This window comes from Rhinoraja longicauda, chromosome 18, assembly GCF_053455715.1.
Source record: "Rhinoraja longicauda isolate Sanriku21f chromosome 18, sRhiLon1.1, whole genome shotgun sequence".
Taxonomy (NCBI): Eukaryota; Metazoa; Chordata; class Chondrichthyes; order Rajiformes; family Arhynchobatidae; genus Rhinoraja; species Rhinoraja longicauda.
Window position 1 is genome coordinate 2,097,470 of NC_135970.1, and position 22,310 is coordinate 2,119,779.

General features: G+C 47.6%; 1 protein-coding gene across 10 annotated transcripts in view; it reads left to right on the top strand.

Moving 5' to 3' along the window:
* sox6 (SRY-box transcription factor 6) overlaps positions 1–22,310 on the top strand; it is a 642,359-nt gene that overhangs the window by 501,353 nt on the left and 118,696 nt on the right. For 7 of the 10 annotated variants that reach the window (XM_078414965.1, XM_078414966.1, XM_078414964.1 and 4 more), the window contains one exon: positions 20,848–20,971. In XM_078414965.1, the coding sequence (XP_078271091.1) occupies positions 20,848–20,971 (124 nt within the window). The remainder of the gene's footprint in view (positions 1–20,847; positions 20,972–22,310) is intronic. The other 3 variants (XM_078414961.1, XM_078414968.1, XM_078414969.1) reach the window with 1 other exon arrangement.

Consider the following 22,310-nt stretch of genomic DNA (forward strand, 5'->3'; position numbering starts at 1 on the left):
GAAAGACACAAAGTGCTGGAGTAACTCAGCGGGTCAGGCCGCATCCCCGCAGAACATGGATCGGTGGTGTTTCAGTTCGAGAATGAATCTTTAAGAATAATCTTCCAGTTGACGTTCTCCTCGCAAGGTGGGACATATTATTCAAGGAGGTGGAGAGAACGACAATATAAATGGTGAACTTGTCCAATTAAGGCAGACAGTTATAACATGTATCCAAATTTTATTTCTCATTTACAGTTATTAGATTCTATTTTACATTGTGCAACATTTTTAATTATATTTTATTAAACCAGAAGGATCATTTAGCATTTTCCCTGGGTGGGTGAGCTATTTAATGAGAATAGTCTCAGTAAAATTATATCTGTTTGTTAATGACGAAAAGCTTTAAAATCAATGCTAATTTCCCCTCCTGTGCACTCGGTTTAATATTGGCATTGGTAAGGGATGCTTGTAGTTTTGAGTGGTGTAGCTTTAAAAGAATAGAAGGGATGGAGATGACCAAATATTTAATTGGTGATATTATTTTATTATGTCATGTTTTTTTATGTCATGGTAAGTTATTCCGCCAATTGCTCTTGTGGTATTTATAAAAGTTACTAAAATAAATGTTCTGGGTTATGGGGATGAATGGGTGGATTTGTAAACTGTGTAGACGTGGCCTGAGCAGGTTAAGGTTGCCATTTGAGCTGCCAACTCGAATTACATCCTCATTCCCTCTCTCCTCTATTAACGCATTTTTAAAATACCTATAATCATCACAATTGAATGAAAACATTGATAAACAACACTTATAAAGTATCACTGAGGCAAAACTCGCTGACAAAAGCACTGATAGGATTGTGGAGTAATATATGACTCAGAGAGGCATTGTTGGTGAATTATTGTTGCTGTCATAGAGTCTTACAGCATGGAAACAGGCCCTTCAGCCCGACTAGCTCGTGCTGACCAAGATGCCCCATCGAAGCCAGTCCCTCCTGTCAACATTTGGCCCATATCCCTCTAAACCTTTCCAAACCATGAACCTGACTCAAGAACTTCTCAATCTTTAAAAATACCCATTGACTTGGCCTCCATCACCATCTGTGGCAATGAATTCCATAGATTCACCAACCTCTGGTGACAGGAATTCCTCCTCATCTCCATTCTGCAGGTATATCCATTTGTTCTGAAGTTGTGCCCTTTGGCTCTACACTCCCCAATTACTGGAAACACTCTTTCCACATCCACCCACTTTCATTATCTGGTATGTTTCAATAAGGTCCCACCTCATCCGTCTAAACTCCAGCGAGTACAGGCATAGTGCCGTCAAACGCTCATCATGCGTTAACCCAATCATCCCTGGGATCATTCTCGTAAACCTCCTCTGGACCCTCTCCAACGCCAGCACATCCTTCCTCAGATATGGGCCCCAAGACTGCTCGCAATGCTCCAAACATGGGCTCCCCAGCGCCTGATAAAGCCCGCTGGAGTATGGCAGGCTGTCTCAGGCCTACGGTCGGAGAGAAGGCTGTGCTGTGCGGCAGAAATAATACAATCAATGGGTTTAACCACATATGTCTCAGATAGACAGTCTCTTTGTCAAAGATTGCTGGTACAACATAAACAAATTATGTGTTTGTAGGACTTTTCAAGTAAACCTATCTAACCGAGTGTAGATTGTGTTACAGCAGCTGTAGATTTAATCTCCTACCTGCCAGTTAAACAGACATTTCCTGCAATATGTAAGCCGTCCTTTCAGACAGAGGGAGGGTGAATAGCACCAGTCTAGGCTGGGCAAAAAGCCTTTGTTGCCGGCTGATCATTTCTAGCTCGATTTGCCCTTCTTTCCCCATCTGGGCAATTAAGCATTCGACCAATTTTGTTGAGTGCATTTAAAAAAAAGAAGATTTTGTTTGCTTTTTAAAAAGAGGAAAGCTGGTCTTTATTGCTGTGGAGTTAATCAGAAAGCAGGAGGACTGAGGCAAGATGTTTTTATCTTGATTTTATCATCTGGAAGCCGAGGGAATAACAAAGACTTTGGGAACAATGCTGTGGCTTGTCGGTGGCCAGAATTCTATCCGCACTGTTCATTGCATGACCTCAGGTGGCCAAGAAAGTGATCTTCTTTTAACTATTCTTTTTCTCCATTCCACTGCTGCTGCTTGTTCACTGGCAGTTATCCCAAATGGAGATAGGAGACCCTTCTCTGGGAAGAGCAGCCAAACAGAATCAAAAACAGAAACAAAATGCTGGAGTAACTCAGCGGGTCAGGCAGCATCTCTGGATATAAGGAATTGGTGACGTTTTGGGTCAAGATCCTTCTTCAGAATAAGAGTCATGAGAGAGGGAAGCACAGAGATATGGATCTCTCATTTTCACACCTCACCATTCCATATCTCTGTGTCTCCCTCTCCCCCGACGCTCAGCCTGAAGAAGGGTCTCAACCCGAAATGTCACCCAATCCTTCCATCCAGAGATGCTGCCCTTCCAGCATTTTGTGTCTATCGTGTCCCACCCCAGGCATTCCCTTTTCTCCCCGCTCCCGTCCGGCAGAAGGTACAGAAGCTTGAAAGCGCGCACCACCAGACTCAGGAACAGCTTCTTCCCCTCTGTTATCAGACATCTGAATGGTCATGGAGTCACAGAATCACGGAGTCATACGACATGGAAACAGGTCCATCGGCCCAACCTGCCCACGCCGACCATCTACTCTAGTCACACCTGCCCGGATTTGGCCCATATCCCTCAAAACGTGTCATATCCATGCTTCTGCAGTTCCCTGTGTATCTTTATCTGAGCAGTGAAATGGACAGACGACATTTCCCATCAGGACATTTAATTTAGTTTAGTTTAATTTAGAGATACAGCGCGGAAACAGGCCCTTCGGCCCACCGGGTCCACGCCAACTAGCGATCCCCGCACAAAAACACCATCCTACGCACACTAGGGACAATTGTTACATTTACCAAGCCAATTAACCTACAAACCTGCACGTCTTTGGAGTGTGGGAGGAAACCGAAGATCTCGGAGAAAACCCACGCGGATCACGGTGAGAATGTACAAACTCCATACAGACAGCACCCGTAGTCGGGTTGGAACCCGGGTCTCCGGCGCTGCATTCGCTGTAAGGCAGCAACTCTACCGCTGCACCACCGTGACCGCCCTAAGTAAATAGATACCTAGCCAAAGACTTAATAAGAATGAGCATAATTTTGTTAGACCACTGAAGTGTGTTCAAAGAGGTGTGTGTCAACAGGTACCTTCAAATGGGAACCGGGTGATTTAGTGATGGAATTGCAGAGGGTGGGGAGAGCCTTATAGGATGTATGGTGACTTTTGGAGAAATCACTGCACAAAGGATCAAAGAACAAAGATTTACTATTGGAACAAAATGTTAAAGAACAGAACATTACGTAGCTAACATATTACAAGCCTTCTTTGGATAACACCTTTAGACTGTAGACTTTAGAGATACAGTGTGGAAATAGGCCCTACGGCCCACCGAGTCTGCACCAACCAGTACACTAGACTATCCTACATACCTACATGCCAGGGACAATTTACAGTTTTTACCAAAGCCAATTAACCTACAAACCTGTACGTCTTTGGAGTGTGGGAGGAAACCGGAGCACCCGGAGAAAGCCCATGTGGTCACAGGGAGAACGTACAAACTCCATACCCTTAGATAAGATGGAAGCCGGGTCTCTGGTGCTGTAAGGCAGCAATTCTACCGCTGCACCCGACCTACTTCACATCTTTAATGAAGAACCTACTCCCGAGCTCAGCATAAAAGCTGACATCTAATGGGAGTTCCAGATAATGAATTTCATACCAAGGCACCGATAATTAGCCAACAAAATCCCTTTAATTCTTCTTATTTATGAGAAAGATCATTTCACTATCCTTGAAATAGGTTCCACGTATGACGTTTTAAAGTTCAAATTTCTTCTGGTTGGGAAACTTGAGTGCCCACCCACTATAATTATATCTGTAATACTACCGTGTTCCTAACATCTCAATCTGTTTTATTGCAAGCACATACCAAAGAGAAGTTTAGAATTGGTTATTGTTTTTCGCTCACTACAATTAGAGTGAAGGGATTTCCACCCACAATGGCACTTGCTCCCACGACCCACCTCCCCTCTCTAAGCTGCATGGCCATGGGAAAGGGTTGGGTACAGGATGAATGAAATCACTACATAGCGCTCTTCTGTGCAGCTGCTGGTTGCCAGCGCTTGTCCTTTAGATTAGATTAGATATTGTGCCGGAACAGGCCCTTCGGCCCATCGAGTCACCACCGACCAGCGATCACCCCTATGGGTGGCAGTGCAGCGTTAGAGTTGCTGCTTCACAGCGCCAAAGACCCGGGCTCGATACTGACTAAGAAACATAGAAACATAGAAACATAGAAACTAGGTGCAGGAGGAGGTCATTTGGCCCTTCGAGCCAGCACCGCCATTCATTGTCATCATGGCTGACCATCCACAATCAGTAACCTGTGGTAGACACAAAATGCTGGAGTAACTCAGCGGGTCAGGCAGCATCTCAGGAGAGAAGGAATGTGTGACGTCGAGACCATTCTTCAGACTGATGTCAGGGGAGGGGGCGGGACAAAGATAGGATGTAGACGGAGGCAGGAAGACTAGTAGGAGAACTGGGAAGGGGGAGGGAATAGAGAGGGGAAGCAGAGACTACCTGAAGTGGGAGAAGTCAATGTTCAAACCGCTGGGGTGTAAACTGCCCAAGCAAAATATGAGGTGCTTAATACCAGAGTCTTTTACCAAGGAAAGGGGAATCAAAACTAAAGGACATCAGTTTCAGGTGAAAGGGGAAAGTTTCAATAGGAATTTGAGTGGCAACTTTTTCACCCAGAGGGTGCTGGGTGTATGGAACGAGCTGCCAGATGAGGTAGTTGAGGCAGGGACTATCACAGCATTTAAAATACACTAGGAAAGGTTTAGAGGGATATCAAGGCAGCCAATGGTCAAGAATCTTTTATTGTCATATGTCCTGAAACGGAACAATGAAATTCTTTCTTACAGCAGCAGTGCAACAGTTTTGGGCAAAATGTGGGCACATGGGACTAATTTAGATAGGGCGTCTTGGTCAGCATGGATGAGTTGGGCCGAAGGGCCTGTTACTGTGCCGTATAACTATATTGTGGAGAGCAGCCACCGCGTGTAGGCTCAGATGCTGCGCCTTTCAACCCAATTCCGTTGAGTGGATGTCCCCACCACCACCACCCCCCCCCCCCCCCCCCGAACCTTTTGTTCAACTGACCCCTTTGAGGTTCGGCCGGGTGAGCCAGACCCTCCTCTGCCCAGCGGGAGCTGAGACGTCGAACGGGAGATCTCCACCAAGGAGGAGCCAAGCCCAGTGGCTTGTTGGCGGGCCCATCAAACCCTGGTGATTGTGCCAGACCACATCAGATGTGGCATTGACAGCCCCCCTGCAAAATGTGGGTGCGCTGGAACGTGAGTCTTTCGGTTTCCAGACGGGCGACTCAAGCACGCAGTGGGCCTGTCGTGGTAGTGGGACTTCTATTCGTGAACTCCTATAAATAGTAATGAACTGCATATCCTATTATTACTTTTTGGTGTTAAACATGTTTCTGCAATATGCTGTCAACGATCCCCCTAATGTTGGCTCTGCTTTAGAGAGCCTCATCTGGACTGAATTATAAACAAAAAGAAGAGAGGCACAAAAAGCCAACATCTTTCAGCTTGTTCTCATTAACCATAATGGGTCAGTGGCCACTGACAGTGGCAATTTGCATAATAGTCAACTCTTCACTTTTGTAGTGATGAGTGTTTGTTTCTGATTAAATTTAGGCTCACTTAGTTCTTTGGGCTTTTTTTCACAAGTTGCACTGGCAGCCAGAGAAACACTCACCCGGGGATAACAATGTGCTGAGAATATGCATATTTTCCCACTGATATCTCCGTAAAACCCCTGCAAATGGATCCTGCAGGAGTAATAAATACACAGCGATTTTCCTCGCTTGCATTTTATGTGGTTTTAACAAACTATTGCTTCTTAACAATAATATTTAATTGACAAGACTGTGATGGATTCATCTGTGGTAATATTAAGTATTAATGCAGTGTCTTTGCAATTTAATATTCAGTGTATCAGTGTTGACTTTTTAAAGTAACGATGCTGATACACAACCTAGGGGCGGCACAGTGGCGCAGCGGTAGAGTTGCTGCCTCACAACGCCAGAGACCCAGCTTTGATCCTGACTACGGGTGCTGTCTGTACGGAGTTTGTACGTTCCCCCTCTGACCACGTGGGTTTGCTCCAGGTGCTCCGGTTTCCTCCCACACTCCAAAGACGTACAAGTTTGTATGTTGATTGGCTTTGGTATGTTGTAAAATTGTCCCTAGTGTTTGTAGGTTTGTGTACGGGAAGATCGCTGGTCGGCAAGGACTAGGTGTGCCGAAGGGTCTGTTTCCGTGCTGTATCTCTAAAGTCTAAACACTAGAGAACACTAAACTTTCTAATGGACAGATGCTGGTTTACAAAAAGAACACAAAAGTGCCGGAATAACTCAGCGGGTCAGGCAGCATCTCTGGAGAACATGGATAGGTGATGTTTCACAGGGTGCTGGAGTAACTCAGGAAAAAGAGGTGAAAAAAAATCAGCTTTAAATACAGTGGTCCCCGCCACCCACTTGTTCACGGGACCTCCACATGCATCAGGTTTTAAGAGACGTTGACACCTGAACTGTCCCTTGTCTCACTCAGTTTATAATTGGTGTTCCTTGACTGAACATCAAACGTCAAACAGCACCGACACGAAATGCTGGAGTAACCCGACGGGACAAGCAGCATCTCTGGAGAGGTGGAGAGATGGAATGGGTGACGTTTTCAGGTCGAGACCCTTCTTCAGACCCGAAGACCCGAAACGTCTTGTCCCGAAATGTCACCCATTCCTTCTCTCCAGAGATGCTGCCTGCCCCGCTGAGTTACTGCAGCTTTTTGTGTCTATCTTCGGTGTAAACCAGCGTCTGCAGTTCCTTCCTACACATTTTGTCAAAGAGTACAGCACAAGAAATGGCCCTTTGGCCACAGTGTCCGTACCGAACATGATACCAAGTTAAACTAATCTCATCTTCTTGCACGTGACCCATATCCCTCCATGCCCTGCATACCCACGAGCTGATCCAAAAGCCTCTTAAACACCGCTATCATATCTGCCTCCACCACTAGGCCTGGCAGCACGTTCCAACCACCCACCACTCTCTGTGATATAAAGTTTGAAAATTTGCAGCCAAAACCTTATTGAGTAATTGTTATTTAGTACCGAGGGCTGAGGTATCCTGTACATTAAACAACTAATTTTTCTATCAATTGGAAATCCAAATGATCAGGTTCATACTATCGACAAGCTACCAGAAGGGTCATTTAGAAATATGCCAATGTATATTTATCTCCCTGACATTCCACGCCACATCTCAGTGTGCTGGGGTGGAGTTTAGTTTAGTTTAGGTCAGAGATACAGCATGGAAACAGGCCCTTCGTTCCACCGAGTTCACGCCAATCATCGATCAGCTGTACACTGGTTCTATCCTACACACAAGGGACCATTTACAGAGGATGATTAACCCACAAACCTTTGGAGTTTGGGTGGAAACCAGGTGATGGGGGAATGTGCAAACTCCGTACAAACAGCACCCTTAGTCAGGATGGAACCCAGGTCTCTGGTGCTGTAAGGCAGCAACTCTACCGCTGAACCACCGCGCTACTTATATTGCAATATGTTATATTGTTATATATAAAAAGAACAAGCCTGCCGTAATAACCATATAACTGTTTCCAATTTCTTAGCTGAGCAAGGAATATTGTCAAGGCCATTGCGGTGAACTCCGCCATTGTTTTGTGATATGGGAGCAGTCCACCCTTTGTTTAACATCCCAGTCAAAAGAGAGGTGACCTGATTGTGCCTTGCTCCCACAGTGTTGGGTTAGATCAATAGGATTTCATACATTCAGATTCAATTCCCCACAGCCACACACACTTAGCACATCATTTGACTGCCGTACTATCTATCTCTTGTCCGTAAAAAACAATTTGGAAGCATAACCCAACAAAGAAAGACTTTGCATCTATGACGGATCTTTTAACAATCGTTGAAAGGATGATTCACCTTACTGCGTCTTCTTATCCCTTTATCTCACACTGTTTGCCTGCTCACCTTGTTTGCATGGTCTTTGTCCATCCGTCTGCTAACCAGAGAAACCTCCCCTCTCACCTGCATCCACCAATCACCCACCAGGCTTTGTCCCACTGCCACCTCTCCTCCAGCTTTTCCCAACACCACCATCAGTCTGACCCCAAACGTCACCTACCCCCGAAGATAGACACAAAATGCTGGCGTAGCTCAGCGGGACAGGCATGTTCTCCATGTTCTACTGAGACGCCGCCTGGCCCGTTGTGCTACTCCAGCGCATTGTGTCCTTCACTGAACATAAGAAACTATCAATGACTTTCAAAGTATCACTGTAGTTTGGTAGGTCATTGTAAAATCTGCTTGGACACAAAAAGAACCAAAGGACAACCAAATGTGACCAGCGGCCAGGCTTGCAGCAGACTTGGGACTGGCACATGGAAATGCAGGGGAGGGGAGGAACATAGTGTGTTCTGATGGAGTTGCCTGGGGGGTGAATCCTGATCAGAATACTGGAAAGCATCTATCAGTTATTCAAGTTAAGTTGTGTAATAGTAAGGAACTGCCAATGCTGGCTTATCACCAACGAAAGGCACAAAATGCTGGAGTAACTCAACGGGTCAGGCATCCTCTCTGGAGAGAAGGAATGGGTGACTTTTTGGGTCGAGACCCTTCTTCAGACCCGAAAGGCACAAAATGCTGGCGTAACTAAGTATAGTGAGTATAGTGTGCTGAATATGGGAGGTCATGTTGCATTGTATAAGACGTTGGTGAGGCCACATTTAGAGTATTGTGTTCAGTTCTGGGCACCATGTTATAGGAAAGATGTTGTCAAGCTGGAAAGGATGCAGAGAAGATTAACGAGGATGTTACCAGGACTAGAGGGTGTGAGCTATAGGGAGAGGTTGAGTAGGCTGGGACTCTATTCCTTGGAGCGCAGGAGGATGAGGGATGATCTTATAGAGGTGTATAAAATTATGAGAGGAATTGATTGAGTAGATGCATAAAATCTCTTGCCCAGAGTAGAGGAATCAAGGACCAGGTATCTTCCCACACTCCAAGGTTTAAGGTGAAGGGGAAAAGATTTAATAGGAATCTAAGTGGTAACTTTTTCATACAAAGGGTGGTGGGTGTATGGAATGCGCTGCAAGAGGAGGTAGTTGAGGCTGGGACTATCCAAACACTTAAGAAAGTTAGACAGGTACATGGATAGGACAGGTTTGGAGGGATATAGGCCAAGCGCAGGCAGGTGGGACTAGTGTAGCTGGGACATGTTGGGCGGTGTTTGCAAATTGAGCCGAAGGGCCTGTTTCCCCACTGTATCACTCCATGACTAACTCAGCGGATCAGGCAGCATCTCTGCAGAACGTGGATAGGTGATGCTTCTGGTTGCGACCCTACATCAGGCTGCTATCATGTATAGTCTTTCCGCTGACTAGATAACACGCAACACAAACGCTTTTCACTGCACCTCAGTACATTTGACAATAAACTACAAAAAAGAAAACCTAGTTGACACAGAGCCAGAGATTACAAGGGATCTGGATGCCCTCTGGATCATCCAGCTGAACATGTGTCATGAGCAAACCCTGACGGACTAGTTTCACATGAGGGAATCATAACTTTAGGGCGGCACGGTGGCGCAGCGGTAGAGTTGCTGCCTTACAACGCTTACAGCGCCGGAGACTCGGGTTCCATCCCGACTACGGGCGCTGTCTGTACGGAGTTTGTACATTCTCCCCGTGACCTGCGTGGGTTTTCTCCGAGATCTTCGGTTTCCTCCCACACTCCAAAGACGTACAGGTTTGTAGGTTAATTGGCTTGGTAAATGTAAAAACTGTCCCTAGTGGGTGTAAGATAGTGTTAATGTGCGGGGATCACTGGTTGGCGTGGACCCGGTGGGCCGAAGAGCCTGTTTCCGCGCTGTATCTCTAAACTAAACTAATACTTCTCCTAGCTCGGTTCCCATAAACCATGCACACTTGCCAGTGGAAGTCATTACACAGCAAGAGGGACATCTTTCTGTTCACTTGCTTGGCAATGTCGATGCCTTAGCTGCTCCACATGCCAAGATCAGCTAACGTCGTGTTAATATTTTACCACCATTATGGTCAACAGTTTGGCTAGTCTCATTGTCTAATCTCTTGATACGATACGATACAATAGAACTTTAGTTATCCCAGGAGGGAAATTGATCTGCCAACAGTCATAAAACACAACGAGATACTTGAAACATGAAATTAAAGTGATGAGTGGAAAGGATTGGGGACGTGCAAAGATTGGGGGGATGGAGGTGTGTGGGGGGGGGGGGGGGGAGGGGTAGTCAGTCTCAGTCTACCCCACGACAGAAGGGGGAGGAGTTGTACAGTTTGATAGCCACGGGGAAGAAGGATCTCCTGTGGCGTTCTGTGCTGCATCTTGGTGGGACCAGTCTGTTGCTGAAGGTACTCCTCAGGTTGGCCAATGTGTCATGGAGGGGGTGAGGGGTGAGGCTCTCCTTTATGCCTAACTCCAGCCTCTCTGACACCAGGCAGAAACCCAGCAGATGCAGTTCCTTCCTGTACAGAAAAGAAAAGGCAGGTTTTGGTTAAAAAAAACACAAAGTGCTGGAGTAACTCAGCGGGTCAGGCACATTTCGTTTTAGAGATACAGGGTGGAAACAGGCCCTTCGGCCCAACTAGTCCATGCCGACCAACATGCCCCATCTACACTGTCCTATCAATGTATCTACCTAAATGCTTCTTAAACATTGTCCCTATCTCAACTACCTCCTCTGGCAGCTCCTCTGGCACTACCCTTTGTGTAAAAAGATTACCCCTCAGAATACTAATTAATCCTTCCCCCCCTCACCATAAACCCACATCCTTTGGTTCCTGATTTTTCTACTCTGGGTAAAAGACTCTGTGCATTTACCCAATCTATTCCTTTCATGATCTTATACACCTCTATAAGAGCATCCTTCATCCTCCTGCGCTCCAAGGAATAAAGTCCAAGCCTGCTCAACCTCTCCCTGCAGCTCTGGCCTTCGATTCCGGGCACCGTCCTGGTAAATCTTCCAGGATTTCTAGGATAGGAAAGATTCAGAGGGGTGTGGGCCAAATGCAAGGGCTAGTATGGATGGGGCATGTTTTGTGGCGGGGGGTTGGGCCGAAGGGCCTGTTGCCACGCCGTATGACTCTATGACTTTGGAGGGTCTATGTCATTGATACATACATGAAGCTGACATCCATATCCAGTGGGCTGCAGGACGTGGAACTCTCTACCTTCTCATCTCACTGGGAATGGAACGGAGTCGACCCCTACCCCTCCTCGCCCACACCACCCTCGCTGTGGATTATCGTATGAGGACGAGTCAAGCAGAATTCTCATATGTGTTACAAATCTTGATCTGAGGCAGAAACACCAGCTTTAATGCAAGAGTCGGAACAAGCAGAAACATCTTGTGTAAGGTCATTTTTATTTGAGCTCATTACTCTGATATTGGAGTGCGGTTCTGATACTGTTATTCCCATGTCACAGATCCTCCCAGTCAGCATCTCGGAGAGAGGTGATTTAAAACCCCTTAAGAAATCATTTTAGTTACTCTCCCGGCCAGTGTATTGGCATGGCGGGGTTGATGGTGAGTGGTACCCGGGGTATCTCTCTGACGGACTGCTGCAGACTGCCGAACCTCCGAGTGGCATCTTTAGTGCGGGTCTACTGGGACAGGCAGGAGCACCTGTTCCTTGCAAGAAATCAGACCAGTTAGTCCATTCATGTATCTTTAATGAAGCTCCAGGGCAGATGGCATGGAAAAAACAGAGGGGGAAAAAAAACATTGCATCCTACACCACAAACTGTGGCTGAAACAAAGGATAAAGCACTGTGTGGTGTGCAACAATGTGCTATTTTTATGAGCAGCAAAGAGGCAGCGGAGAACCGTTCCAATGGCATCTGTTACTCTTCTATCTTCCAGTTGGGTGTTGAAAGCATTTGTTCGAGCAATTAAAATTTTCTGGGCATGCCGCCGACTTCTAGTATGAGACACTTGATATAAAGCGTTCGGAAGGAAGGGGATATCAGGGGGTGCAGGGGTGAGGGGAGAGGGGAGCTTGTTGGGGGAAACTGTCTTTGCTTCTAATTTTTTCAAAAATATTATTCAATTATTGAAAATAATATTTACAATACAGCAAAACAAAACCGAACCCACCACCATAGTACAAGACAAACAAATATACTAAATGAACTACTGTACAACTATGCTACAATCCTTGTCCGGGATGCATCCAGTCCCCCAGCGGTCCCGGATATCCCCCAGGGTGCCCGTGGGCAGCGCGTAGTCCCTTTCCAACACCACCCGGGCGTGGACGTGACCCTGGAAAGGGGGGCAGGCAGCCGGCTCGGGCAGAGCCCTCTTCTGCCTGACGCCGTGGTCTTTTCTTCTATTAGGGACAGGCAGGGGAGGGTAAATTAGATCCGTCAAGGAAGGCATTTAATTTGCTTGCTTTGGAGCGTGCGTGTAAGCTTACCTCAGCTAAAAACTAAAAGGAAAGAAGCGAGATAAAAAAAGCAACAAGCAAAAGCTGGCTTATTTCATGCCCCACTGATGTGGTGGTAATTGCAAGAGAACTCTCTTTTTTTTTATTACATGCTGGTTTAATGGAGAATTTCATTCAAACCGAATTTGGTAAGGTGTTTGATTTTTCTGCGCCCTTTATTAACCTCAGCTCCCGGAGCTATCCCGCACAGAACAGATTCATTGACAAGTTAAAAACCCATGCTAAACGTTTTATTTCACGATTCCTCGCCCAACACTGGCAGACCTAGGACCAGTACCTGAGGCATTGCCCCTACAGTTTATTACATTCATCACCAACTGCGTGATCGCTGGTGTTACGGCTCATTGGAGAATCGGCAGCCCAGCTCCAGATTGCCCTCAAAATTGCACTAGTTTTCACAAGTTTTAAAAAATATATATATTTTGGCTCAAGCTTTTGCTGAACTCATTTGCATTTGACTGAATGCATGCTATTGCTCTGGGCATGATCAGACAGGGGAAATAATTAGATGTGTTTCAGTGGACAGCAGGACAATTCTGACATAAAAAAGCCATAAAACAACAATAAAATAAAGCAGAACATCAAATTAGATTAGCACCTTTAATTAACGTTGAGTTTTTATTTCACTTTCACTGCGATTTCAAGCTGAGTGCAAAGTCTAAACGTGAAACGCACTTTGTCGGATCGTGTACGGGGTGATCGCTGGTCGGCTCGGACTCGGTGGGCCGAAGGGCCTGTTTCCGCACTGTATCTCTAAAGTCTAAAGTAAATGGATCAATTCTATATTATACAACTGAGAACAGGGTCTAGCCGCTGCCTCCCAGCGCCAGAGACCGGGGTTCATCCCTGACCGCAGGTGCTGTCTGTGTGGAGTTTGCACGCTCTCCCTGTGACCCCATGGGTTTCCTCCTTCACCCCAAAGACGTGCATGTCTTTAGGTTAATTGCCCTCTGTAAAATTGCCCCTAGTGTTCAGGGAGTGGATGAGAAAGTGGAGTAATACAATTTGTGTGAACGGTTGATTGATGGTCGTCCTGGAATGGCCTGGTCTCATGCTCTATCTTTCTATCTATTATTCGGAGGATCTAACCTTCCAGAGTTGCCTACCATGCGGAACCTTGTCAAATGCCTTACTAAAATCCATGTATACACCTCTACAGCTCTGCCTTCATCAAATGTTTTGGTCACATCCTCAAAAAACTCAAGCAGATTTGTGAGACGTGACCTCTCACGGACTATCCCTAATCAGCCCGTGCCCATCTAAGTGTATGTATAACCGATCCCTCAGAATGCTCTCTTTCCAAATACAGATATTAAGCTCACTGGCCGAAAGTTCCCAGCATTTTCCCTGCAGCCCTTCTTGAATAGAGGCACAACATTTGCCACCCTCCATTTAATGATGACTCACAAATCTCAGCAAGGGCTCCTGCAATTTCCTCTCTAGATTCCCACAATGTCCTCGGATAAATCTGATCAGGACCTGTAGATCATAGAGCAGCCCCCGGGCCTACAATGTCCCGGCCTGCTGTGTTCGGGCCTACAGCGCCCCCCGGGCCTAATACGGGACAAGGGTTGTCCCATACGGGACAAACCAATTTAGCCCAAAATACAGGATGTCCCGCATAATACTGGACCTTAATCTTTGTACGCATCAGCTCCTCCTCAACTGTGACACTGACTGGTCTCGAGACACTTCCATTGATTACCCCAAGTTCCCGGACCACCAGTTTTTCTCCACAGTAAAAGCAGAAGAGAAATACTCATTGAGGACCTTGCTCCACACAGAGTTGACCGTTTTGATTCCTGAGTGGTCTCACTCTCTCTCTGGTTCCCCTTTTTCCCTTTGTGCTGATAAAACCTCTTGGGATTAGATGTAATGCTACCTGCCAGAGCTGGACCCGGGCCCCTGTTTTGCCATTCTGATTTTCTTTTTGAACTTACTCTGTAGTTCCCAAAACTCCACCAGCTGCCTCGGCCTGTCCCATGCCTCCTTCTTACTCTTGGCCAATGCCTCAATGTCCCTCGTCATCCAAGCTTCTTTACGTTTACCTGCCTTCAGTGTTGCAGTGCTAATGTTTTAGGTGCCGGAGCCGTCACTAGTGCCGGAGAGGCCGCTGGTAAATAACCCGCTTGTTAAAATTCCCCGCGGTTTGTTTTAGCTTTCTTTTACAGAGGTGCTGGAGCGGTGCTCCGGTGAGCTCCAGCAGCCCTGCCTGCCCTGCCCTGCCCTTCGGGTTGCCAACTGTCCCATATTTCCCGTATTAGGCTAAATTAGTTTGTCCTGTACAGGACCGCCCTTGTCCCGTATTAAGCCTGGGGGCGCTGTAGGCCGGGCGCTGTAGGTCCGGACACTGTAGGTCTGGACACTGTAGGCCCCGGGGTGCTGTAGGCCCGGATGCTGTAGGTCCGGACACTGTAGGTCCGGACACTGTAGGCCCAGACACTGTAGGCCCGGACACTGTAGGCCCGGACACTGTAGGCCAGGACACTGTAGGTCCGGACACTGTAGGCCCGGACACTGTAGGCCCCGGGGCGCTGTAGGCCCGGACACTGTAGGCCCGGACACTGTAGGCCCGGACACTGTAGGTCCGGACAGTGTAGCTCCGGAGACCCAGGTGCCGCCTCACGGAGGTTACGTAGCAACCCGCCTCCCGGCCCATCCGGCCGCCTTTGGTGGAGTGGGAGCTTATGGCCGCTGGCTGGGTGAGGTCACGTGGGGAGCGGGGTGGTGACGTCACCTTGTCCCTTATTTGGGAGAGAAATAGTTGGTACCCCTACTTGCCCTTCACTCTAATAGGGACACGCATGTCCCGAACACTTTTAAAACTTTCCTGATGTTCCTTTTTCATCAAACAACCTGGTCCAATCGACTTGAGCGAGTTCCTGTCTCATACCCTCAGTTTGCCCCAGTTTAGCATTATAAATCGTGAGCCCACTCTGTCCCTATCCATAATTATCATCAACCTAATGGGAAATTCTTTATCCTTTTTATTTTTCAGTAGCAGGTGTGTGAGTCGAGATCGTGAGAGTTAGCACCAGACCTACTGTATGCTCACCAGAAATGGGTGCAATTCAGTTTTAAAGCACCTGTATCTGAATGTTCTCAGATCTCTTATGTAACATAGAATGATACCTCTTCTGAAAGCTTTTAGAGGCAGCGATATCATATTGCTTTTGTGTCCATTCTGTTTAATATTCTGTTTAATATTAATTGAATTTGTAAAGGGTGACCTGCCCTTTGCCAGCCTATATTGCCTGTCCCTGATGATTCTCTAAGTGCTCTGATTGAGTGTCTCTATGTATGTGCAAAGCAATGAGGTGGGCAGATTCTGTGTTGTGTTTTGCTGATGGAGTTGTATCCTGAATCTGATTAGGATTTGATCAGCAAGCCTATGCACTCATCGCTCCAAATAGCTCGACTTAATATCCTACCTGATGTGTAATGAGGGTTGCCGACTGTCCCGTATTAGCCAGGCCATCCCGTATTTTGGGCTAAATTGGCTTGTCCCGTATGGGACCGCCCTTGTCCCGTATTAGGCCTGGGCGGTGCTTTAGGTCCAGGCGCTGTAGGCCCAGACAGTGTAGATGCGGACAGTGTAGGACAAAAACCTGCAGATGCTGGTTACAATCTGTGCCTATCTTCTGGACTGTGTAGGCCCGGACAGTGTAGGTCCGGAGGCCCGGGCGCTGTCTAAAGGAGTTTGGGTAGCAAACCACCTCCAGGCCCGGGCGGCCGCCATTGGTGGAGCAGAAGCATGTGGTCGCTGGCTGGGTGAGGTCACGTGGGGGGCGGGGCGGTGACATCACCTTGTCCCGTATTTGGGAATGCTATAGTTGGCACTCCTACGTGTAATGGCCACATGAAAGTGACTTAAAACCTTTCCAAGCTCCTTCGGGTTTCCCATTTTCATTCGAGGCAACGCATTGTTGAAGAACTTTTCCACTGCCCTTCTCCCTTGCCGCCCTAACATAATGCGGCAATATGTGGTTTTGTTTATTATTATCATCACATGTACCGAGCGAGGTACAGTGAAAAGCTTTTGTTGTTGCGTGCTACCCCGTCAGCGGTTGACTATACATGATTACAATCAAGCTGTCCACAGTGTACACATACAGGATAAAGGGAATAATAATTAGCGCAAGATAAAGTGCAATAAAGACCGATTAAAGAAAGTTCAAAGGTCTGCAATGAGGTAGATGTTAGGTCAGGACCACTCTCTAGTTGGTGATGGTTCAGTTGCCTGATAACAGCCGGGAAGAAACTGTCCCTGAATCTGGAGGTGTGTACCTCTTGCTCGATGGAAGAAGGGAGAAGAGGGAGTGGTTTCTGTAAAATTGCCCCTGGTATGTGGGATCCAAAATTGAGATAACATAGAACTAATATGAATGGGTGACCGCTGGTTGGTGCGGACTCGACTGTTTCTACACTGTATCTTTAAACTAATCTAAACCAAACTATAGATAGATAGATAATGCTAGAGTAACTCAGCGGGACAAGCATCATCTCTGTAGAGAAGGAATGGATGATGTTTTGGGTCAAGAGAAGGGTCTCAACCTGAAACGTCGCCCATTCCTTCTCTCCAGAGATGCTGCCTGACCCGCTGAGTTACTCCAGCATTTTGTACCTATCTTCAGTGTAAACCAGCATCTGCAGTTCCCCCCTAAACTAAACTATGTCCGTTCACACAATATAATCCGACATGCAGACAAACACAAGTTGTTAAAGCACGTGCAATTTGGAGTTAGCGCTAAGAAAGAGGACTAGGAGATGGGGGTGCAACAAATTGTCAGCAGGCCACCTCCAGACCGTCTCCCACCCCCCACACTGTTTGGCCTCATCCATATCATCTCCCACCCCCCACACTGTGGCCACCTCCAGACCGTCTCCCACCCCCCACACTGTGGCCACCTTCAGACCGTCTCCCACCCCCCACACTGTGACCCCATCCAGATCATCTCCCACCCCCCACACTGTGGCCACTTCTAGATCATCTCCCACCCCCCACACTGTGGCCACCTCCAGACCGTCTCCCACCCCCCACACTGTGACCCCATCCAGATCATCTCCCACCCGCCACACTGTGGCCACTTCTAGATCATCTCCCACCCCCCACACTGTGGCCACCTCCAGACCGTCTCCCACCCCCCACACTGTGGCCACCTCCAGACTGTCTCCCACCCCCCACACTGTGGCCACCTCCAGACTGTCTCCCATCCCCCACACTGTGGCCACCTCCAGACCGTCTCCCACCACCCACACTGTGGCCACCTCCAGACTGTCTCCCACCCCCCACACTGTGGCCACCTCCAGACTGTCTCCCACCCCCCACACTGTGGCCACTTCTAGATCATCTCCCACCCCCCACACTGTGGCCACTTCTAGATCATCTCCCACCCCCCACACTGTGGCCACCTCCAGACTGTCTCCCACCCCCCACACTGTGGCCACCTCCAGACTGTCTCCCATCCCCCACTCTGTGGCCACCTCCGTATCATCTCCCACCCCCCACACTGTGGCCACCTCCAGACTGTCTCCCACCCCCCACACTGTGGCCACCTCCAGACTGTCTCCCACCACCCACACTGTGGCCACCTCCGTATCATCTCCCACCCCCCACACTGTGGCCACCTCCAGACCGTCTCCCACCACCCACACTGTGGTCACCTCCAGACCGTCTCCCACCCCCCACACTGTTTGGCCTCATCCAGATCATCTCCCACCCCCCACACTGTTTGGCCTCATTGTAAAATTACTCTTGGCAAAATACTGCAGAGGATGTGTGACAGGCAGAGCTGTGGAAGAGATGATAAACATCAGCAGATAAATTATGAATGGAGTTGTGGTCAGGCTTGCTGGAGATCTTTATCATGCCGTCACCATGCTTCTGATGTATTCTGTTCATAACATCTGTGGCATGTATTTAACTAACTAATAACAGTGCTATTAATAAGTGTTTTTATAGCCAAAGGAAAACAGTCGAGGCTGTTATCTATGGTTTGTTTGCCATACGTTTGGAAGTATAAATAATGTTGTCCTTGTACTGTACGGAACAGGTAGAATCAGCAGGCACAGTGCAAGACAGCCCATCTCCAGTCCAATCGTAGACAGAGTCTAGTCTTGTACACCGACCCCAGTCTAGTCTCGTACTCAGTCTGGTTTTGTAGACAGAGTCTAGTCTCATAGACAGAGTCTCGTCTCGTAGACAGAGTCTAGTCTCATAGATAAAGTCTCGTCTCGTAGACAGAGTCTGGTCTCCTACACAGAGTCTAGTCTCGTACTCAGTCTGGTTTTGTAGACAGAGACTAGTCTCGTAGACAGAGTCTCGTCTCGTAGACAGAGTCTCGTCTCATACACAGTCTAGTCTCCTAGACAGAGTCTCGACTCGTAGACAGAGTCTGGTCTCGTAGACAGAGTCTGGTCTCGTAGACAGAGTGGTCTCGTACACAGAGTCTGGTCTCGTACACAGATCTCCAGTCTAGTCTCGTATACAGTCTAGTCTCGTAGATAGTATCTGGTCTCGTAGATAGAGTCTAGTCTTGTACACCTATCCCAGTCTAGTCTTGTACACAGTCTGGTTTTGTAGACAGAGTCTGGTCTCGTAGACAGAGTCTAGTCTCGTAGACAGGGTCTGGTCTCGTACACACAGTCTGGTCTCGTAGACAGAGTCTAGTCTCATAGACAGAGTCTAGTCTCGTACACACAGTCTGGTCTCGTAGACAGAGTCTAGTCTCGTAGACAGGGTCTGGTCTCGTACACACAGTCTGGTCTCGTACACAGAGTCTGGTCTCGTACACACAGTCTGGTCTCGTACACAGATCTCCAGTCAGGTCTCGTACACACAGTCTGGTCTCGTACACACAGTCTGGTCTCGTACACAGATCTCCAGTCAGGTCTCGTACACACAGTCTGGTCTCGTACACACAGTCTGGTCTCGTACACAGAGTCTGGTCTTGTACACACAGTCTGGTCTCGTACACAGATCTCCAGTCAGGTCTCGTACACACAGTCTGGTCTCGTACACACAGTCTGGTCTCGTACACAGATCTCCAGTCAGGTCTCGTACACACAGTCTGGTCTCGTACACACAGTCTGGTCTCGTACACACAGTCTGGTCTCGTACACAGAGTCTGGTCTCGTACACACAGTCTGGTCTCGTAGACAGATCTCCAGTCTGGTCTCGTACAGAGAGCTGCCACCAGCAACACACCTTGCTGTGCTCCAGGTTCTGGAGCAGCTTCTTCTCAACACCCAACAGGCAATAGACACAACGAACCCCAACTAAACTATGAACTACAAACTCCAAACTACAAACTCCACAGACAGAACACATGTGTGACCCTCGGGAGCCAGAGGTTTGTGGGAGACATTGATCCTGGTTGTGATCTGTTTGCCTGTTTCAGAGAATCAGCAAAGAACACACATTTTCCCTCAGCAGGAATTCGGTCCACCAAACTGTGAACTGAGTTTAGTAAACCTGCAGAGATTGTTCGCACAGATTCATAATCTCCTAACAAACATTCAGAGTGCTAACAGGAAATTGAGATCTTGCTCAGAGTAGGGGGATCGGCAACCAGAGGACACGGGGTTAAGGTGAGGGGGGAAAGATTTAATAGGAACTTGAGGGGTAACTTTTTTTATATTGAGAGTGGTGGGTGTGTGGAGCGAGCTGCTGGAGGAGGTAGTTGAGGCAGGGACTACCGCGATGTTTAAGAAACGTTTGGGCAGGTACATGGAAAGGACAGGTTTAGAGGGATATGGGCCAAATGCAGGCATGTGGGACTAGTGTAGATGGGGCATGTTGGTCGGCGTGGGCAGGTTGGGCCGAAGGGCCTGTTTCCACACTCTATGACTCTGTTCACGAAACCTTGTCTCTTCATTCCTGGATTCGACCTGAAAAGATCCTGTCCAACGAAACTTTGGGAAATGTTACCTCAAGAAATATTAGACAGAGTGCTTTCAACAAGAAGTTGTACTCCCGACACAAAAGGGAAAACAATGTCTCCTAAAGGGTTTTTGATGCGATGAAGGGAAATTGGCCGGGATTAATAGGTTAAAGGCAGAGATCGTGGGCGTCTGTGAGCACATGTGAACTATCGCTGGTGTGAACTGACTGTCAAAATGCATTTGTTCATTGTGTGATCAGGACTCTTGTTGTCTTTAGCAGGTTCAAGGTCACATGCCTCCACTCATGATCCCGATTTTTCCACACGACCAGCGGACGCTGGCAGCAGCGGCAGCAGCACAACAGGGATTCCTCTTGCCGCCGGGGATTACATACAAACCAGGTAAGCTTCAGAGCGCTCCATCGCTCCACAGCTCAGAAGGCAGAGCAGGCATTTCAAATGTTTAGTTTAGTTTAGAGATACAGCGTGGGAACAAGCTCTTCGGCCCACCGAGTCACCACCGACCAGCGATCCCCACGCACTAACACTATCCTACAGATACAGATGCTGGTTTATACTGTGGAATTCTCTGCCACAGAAGGTAGTTGAGGCCAGTTCATTGGCTATATTTAAGAGGGAGTTAGATGTGGCCCTTGTGGCTAAAGGGATCAGGGGGTATGGAGAGAAGGCAGGTACAGGATACTGAGTTGGATGATCAGCCATGATCATATTGAATGGCGGTGCAGGCTCGAAGGGCCGAATGGCCTACTCCTGCACCTATTTTCTATGTTTCTATGTTTCTATACTGAAGATGGACGCAAAATACTGGAGTAACTCAGCGGGTGAGGCAGCATCTCTGGAGAAAAGGAGATGCTTCCCCTCCCTCCCCCCACCTCTATATTTCAGTCTGAAGAAGGGTACCAACCCACAACATCACCTTTTCTCCTGAGATGCTGCCTGACCAGCTCAGTTACTCCAGCAGTTTGTGTCTATCTTCACAATAAGCCAGCATCTGCAGTTCCTTCCTACACATTTCAAAAGTTTGAATGAGAAACTGCTAGTTTTTCATAATAGTATATTCTGTTTAATCTTTTATTTATTCTTCTTCCTGACCTCTTGGAAGAAGGTCAGCCTGTAATGTTAGCAATACACAAAGTGCTGGAGGAACTCAGCGGGTCAGGCAGCATCTTTTGTCTTAGAGATACAGTGTGGAAACATCTTTCGGCCCACCGAGTCCGCACAAACCAGTGATCCCCGCACACTAGTTCTATCCTACAAATTAGGGACAATTTTCCAACAGTTAACCTACAAACCTACCTTTGGAGATCAGCCATGATCAAAAGGCAGAGAAGACTCGATGGGCCGAATGGCCTAATTCTGCTCATGTACTATGGTCATTTGAGAGGGAAGTGTGGCATTTGGAGGGGGCAGGATGGAAACGACTGGAGACTATGTCTCATGATCTTATGGAAACATCACCTGTCCATTCCCTCTACAGATGCTGCCTGACCTGCTGAGTTCTTCCAGCACTTTGTGCCTTTTTTTGGGTAAATCAGCATCTGCAGTTCCTTGTGTCTGCAGGCTTAATCTCAACCTACTATCTACAAACTATAGGACAGAAATAATGATTCATTAGTTTATATATAATTTTTATAGTTAAAAATAAGATATGATGTTGCATTCATGAACATAGAACATGGAAGAGTGTAGCACAGGAACAGGCCCTTCAGCCCACAATGCC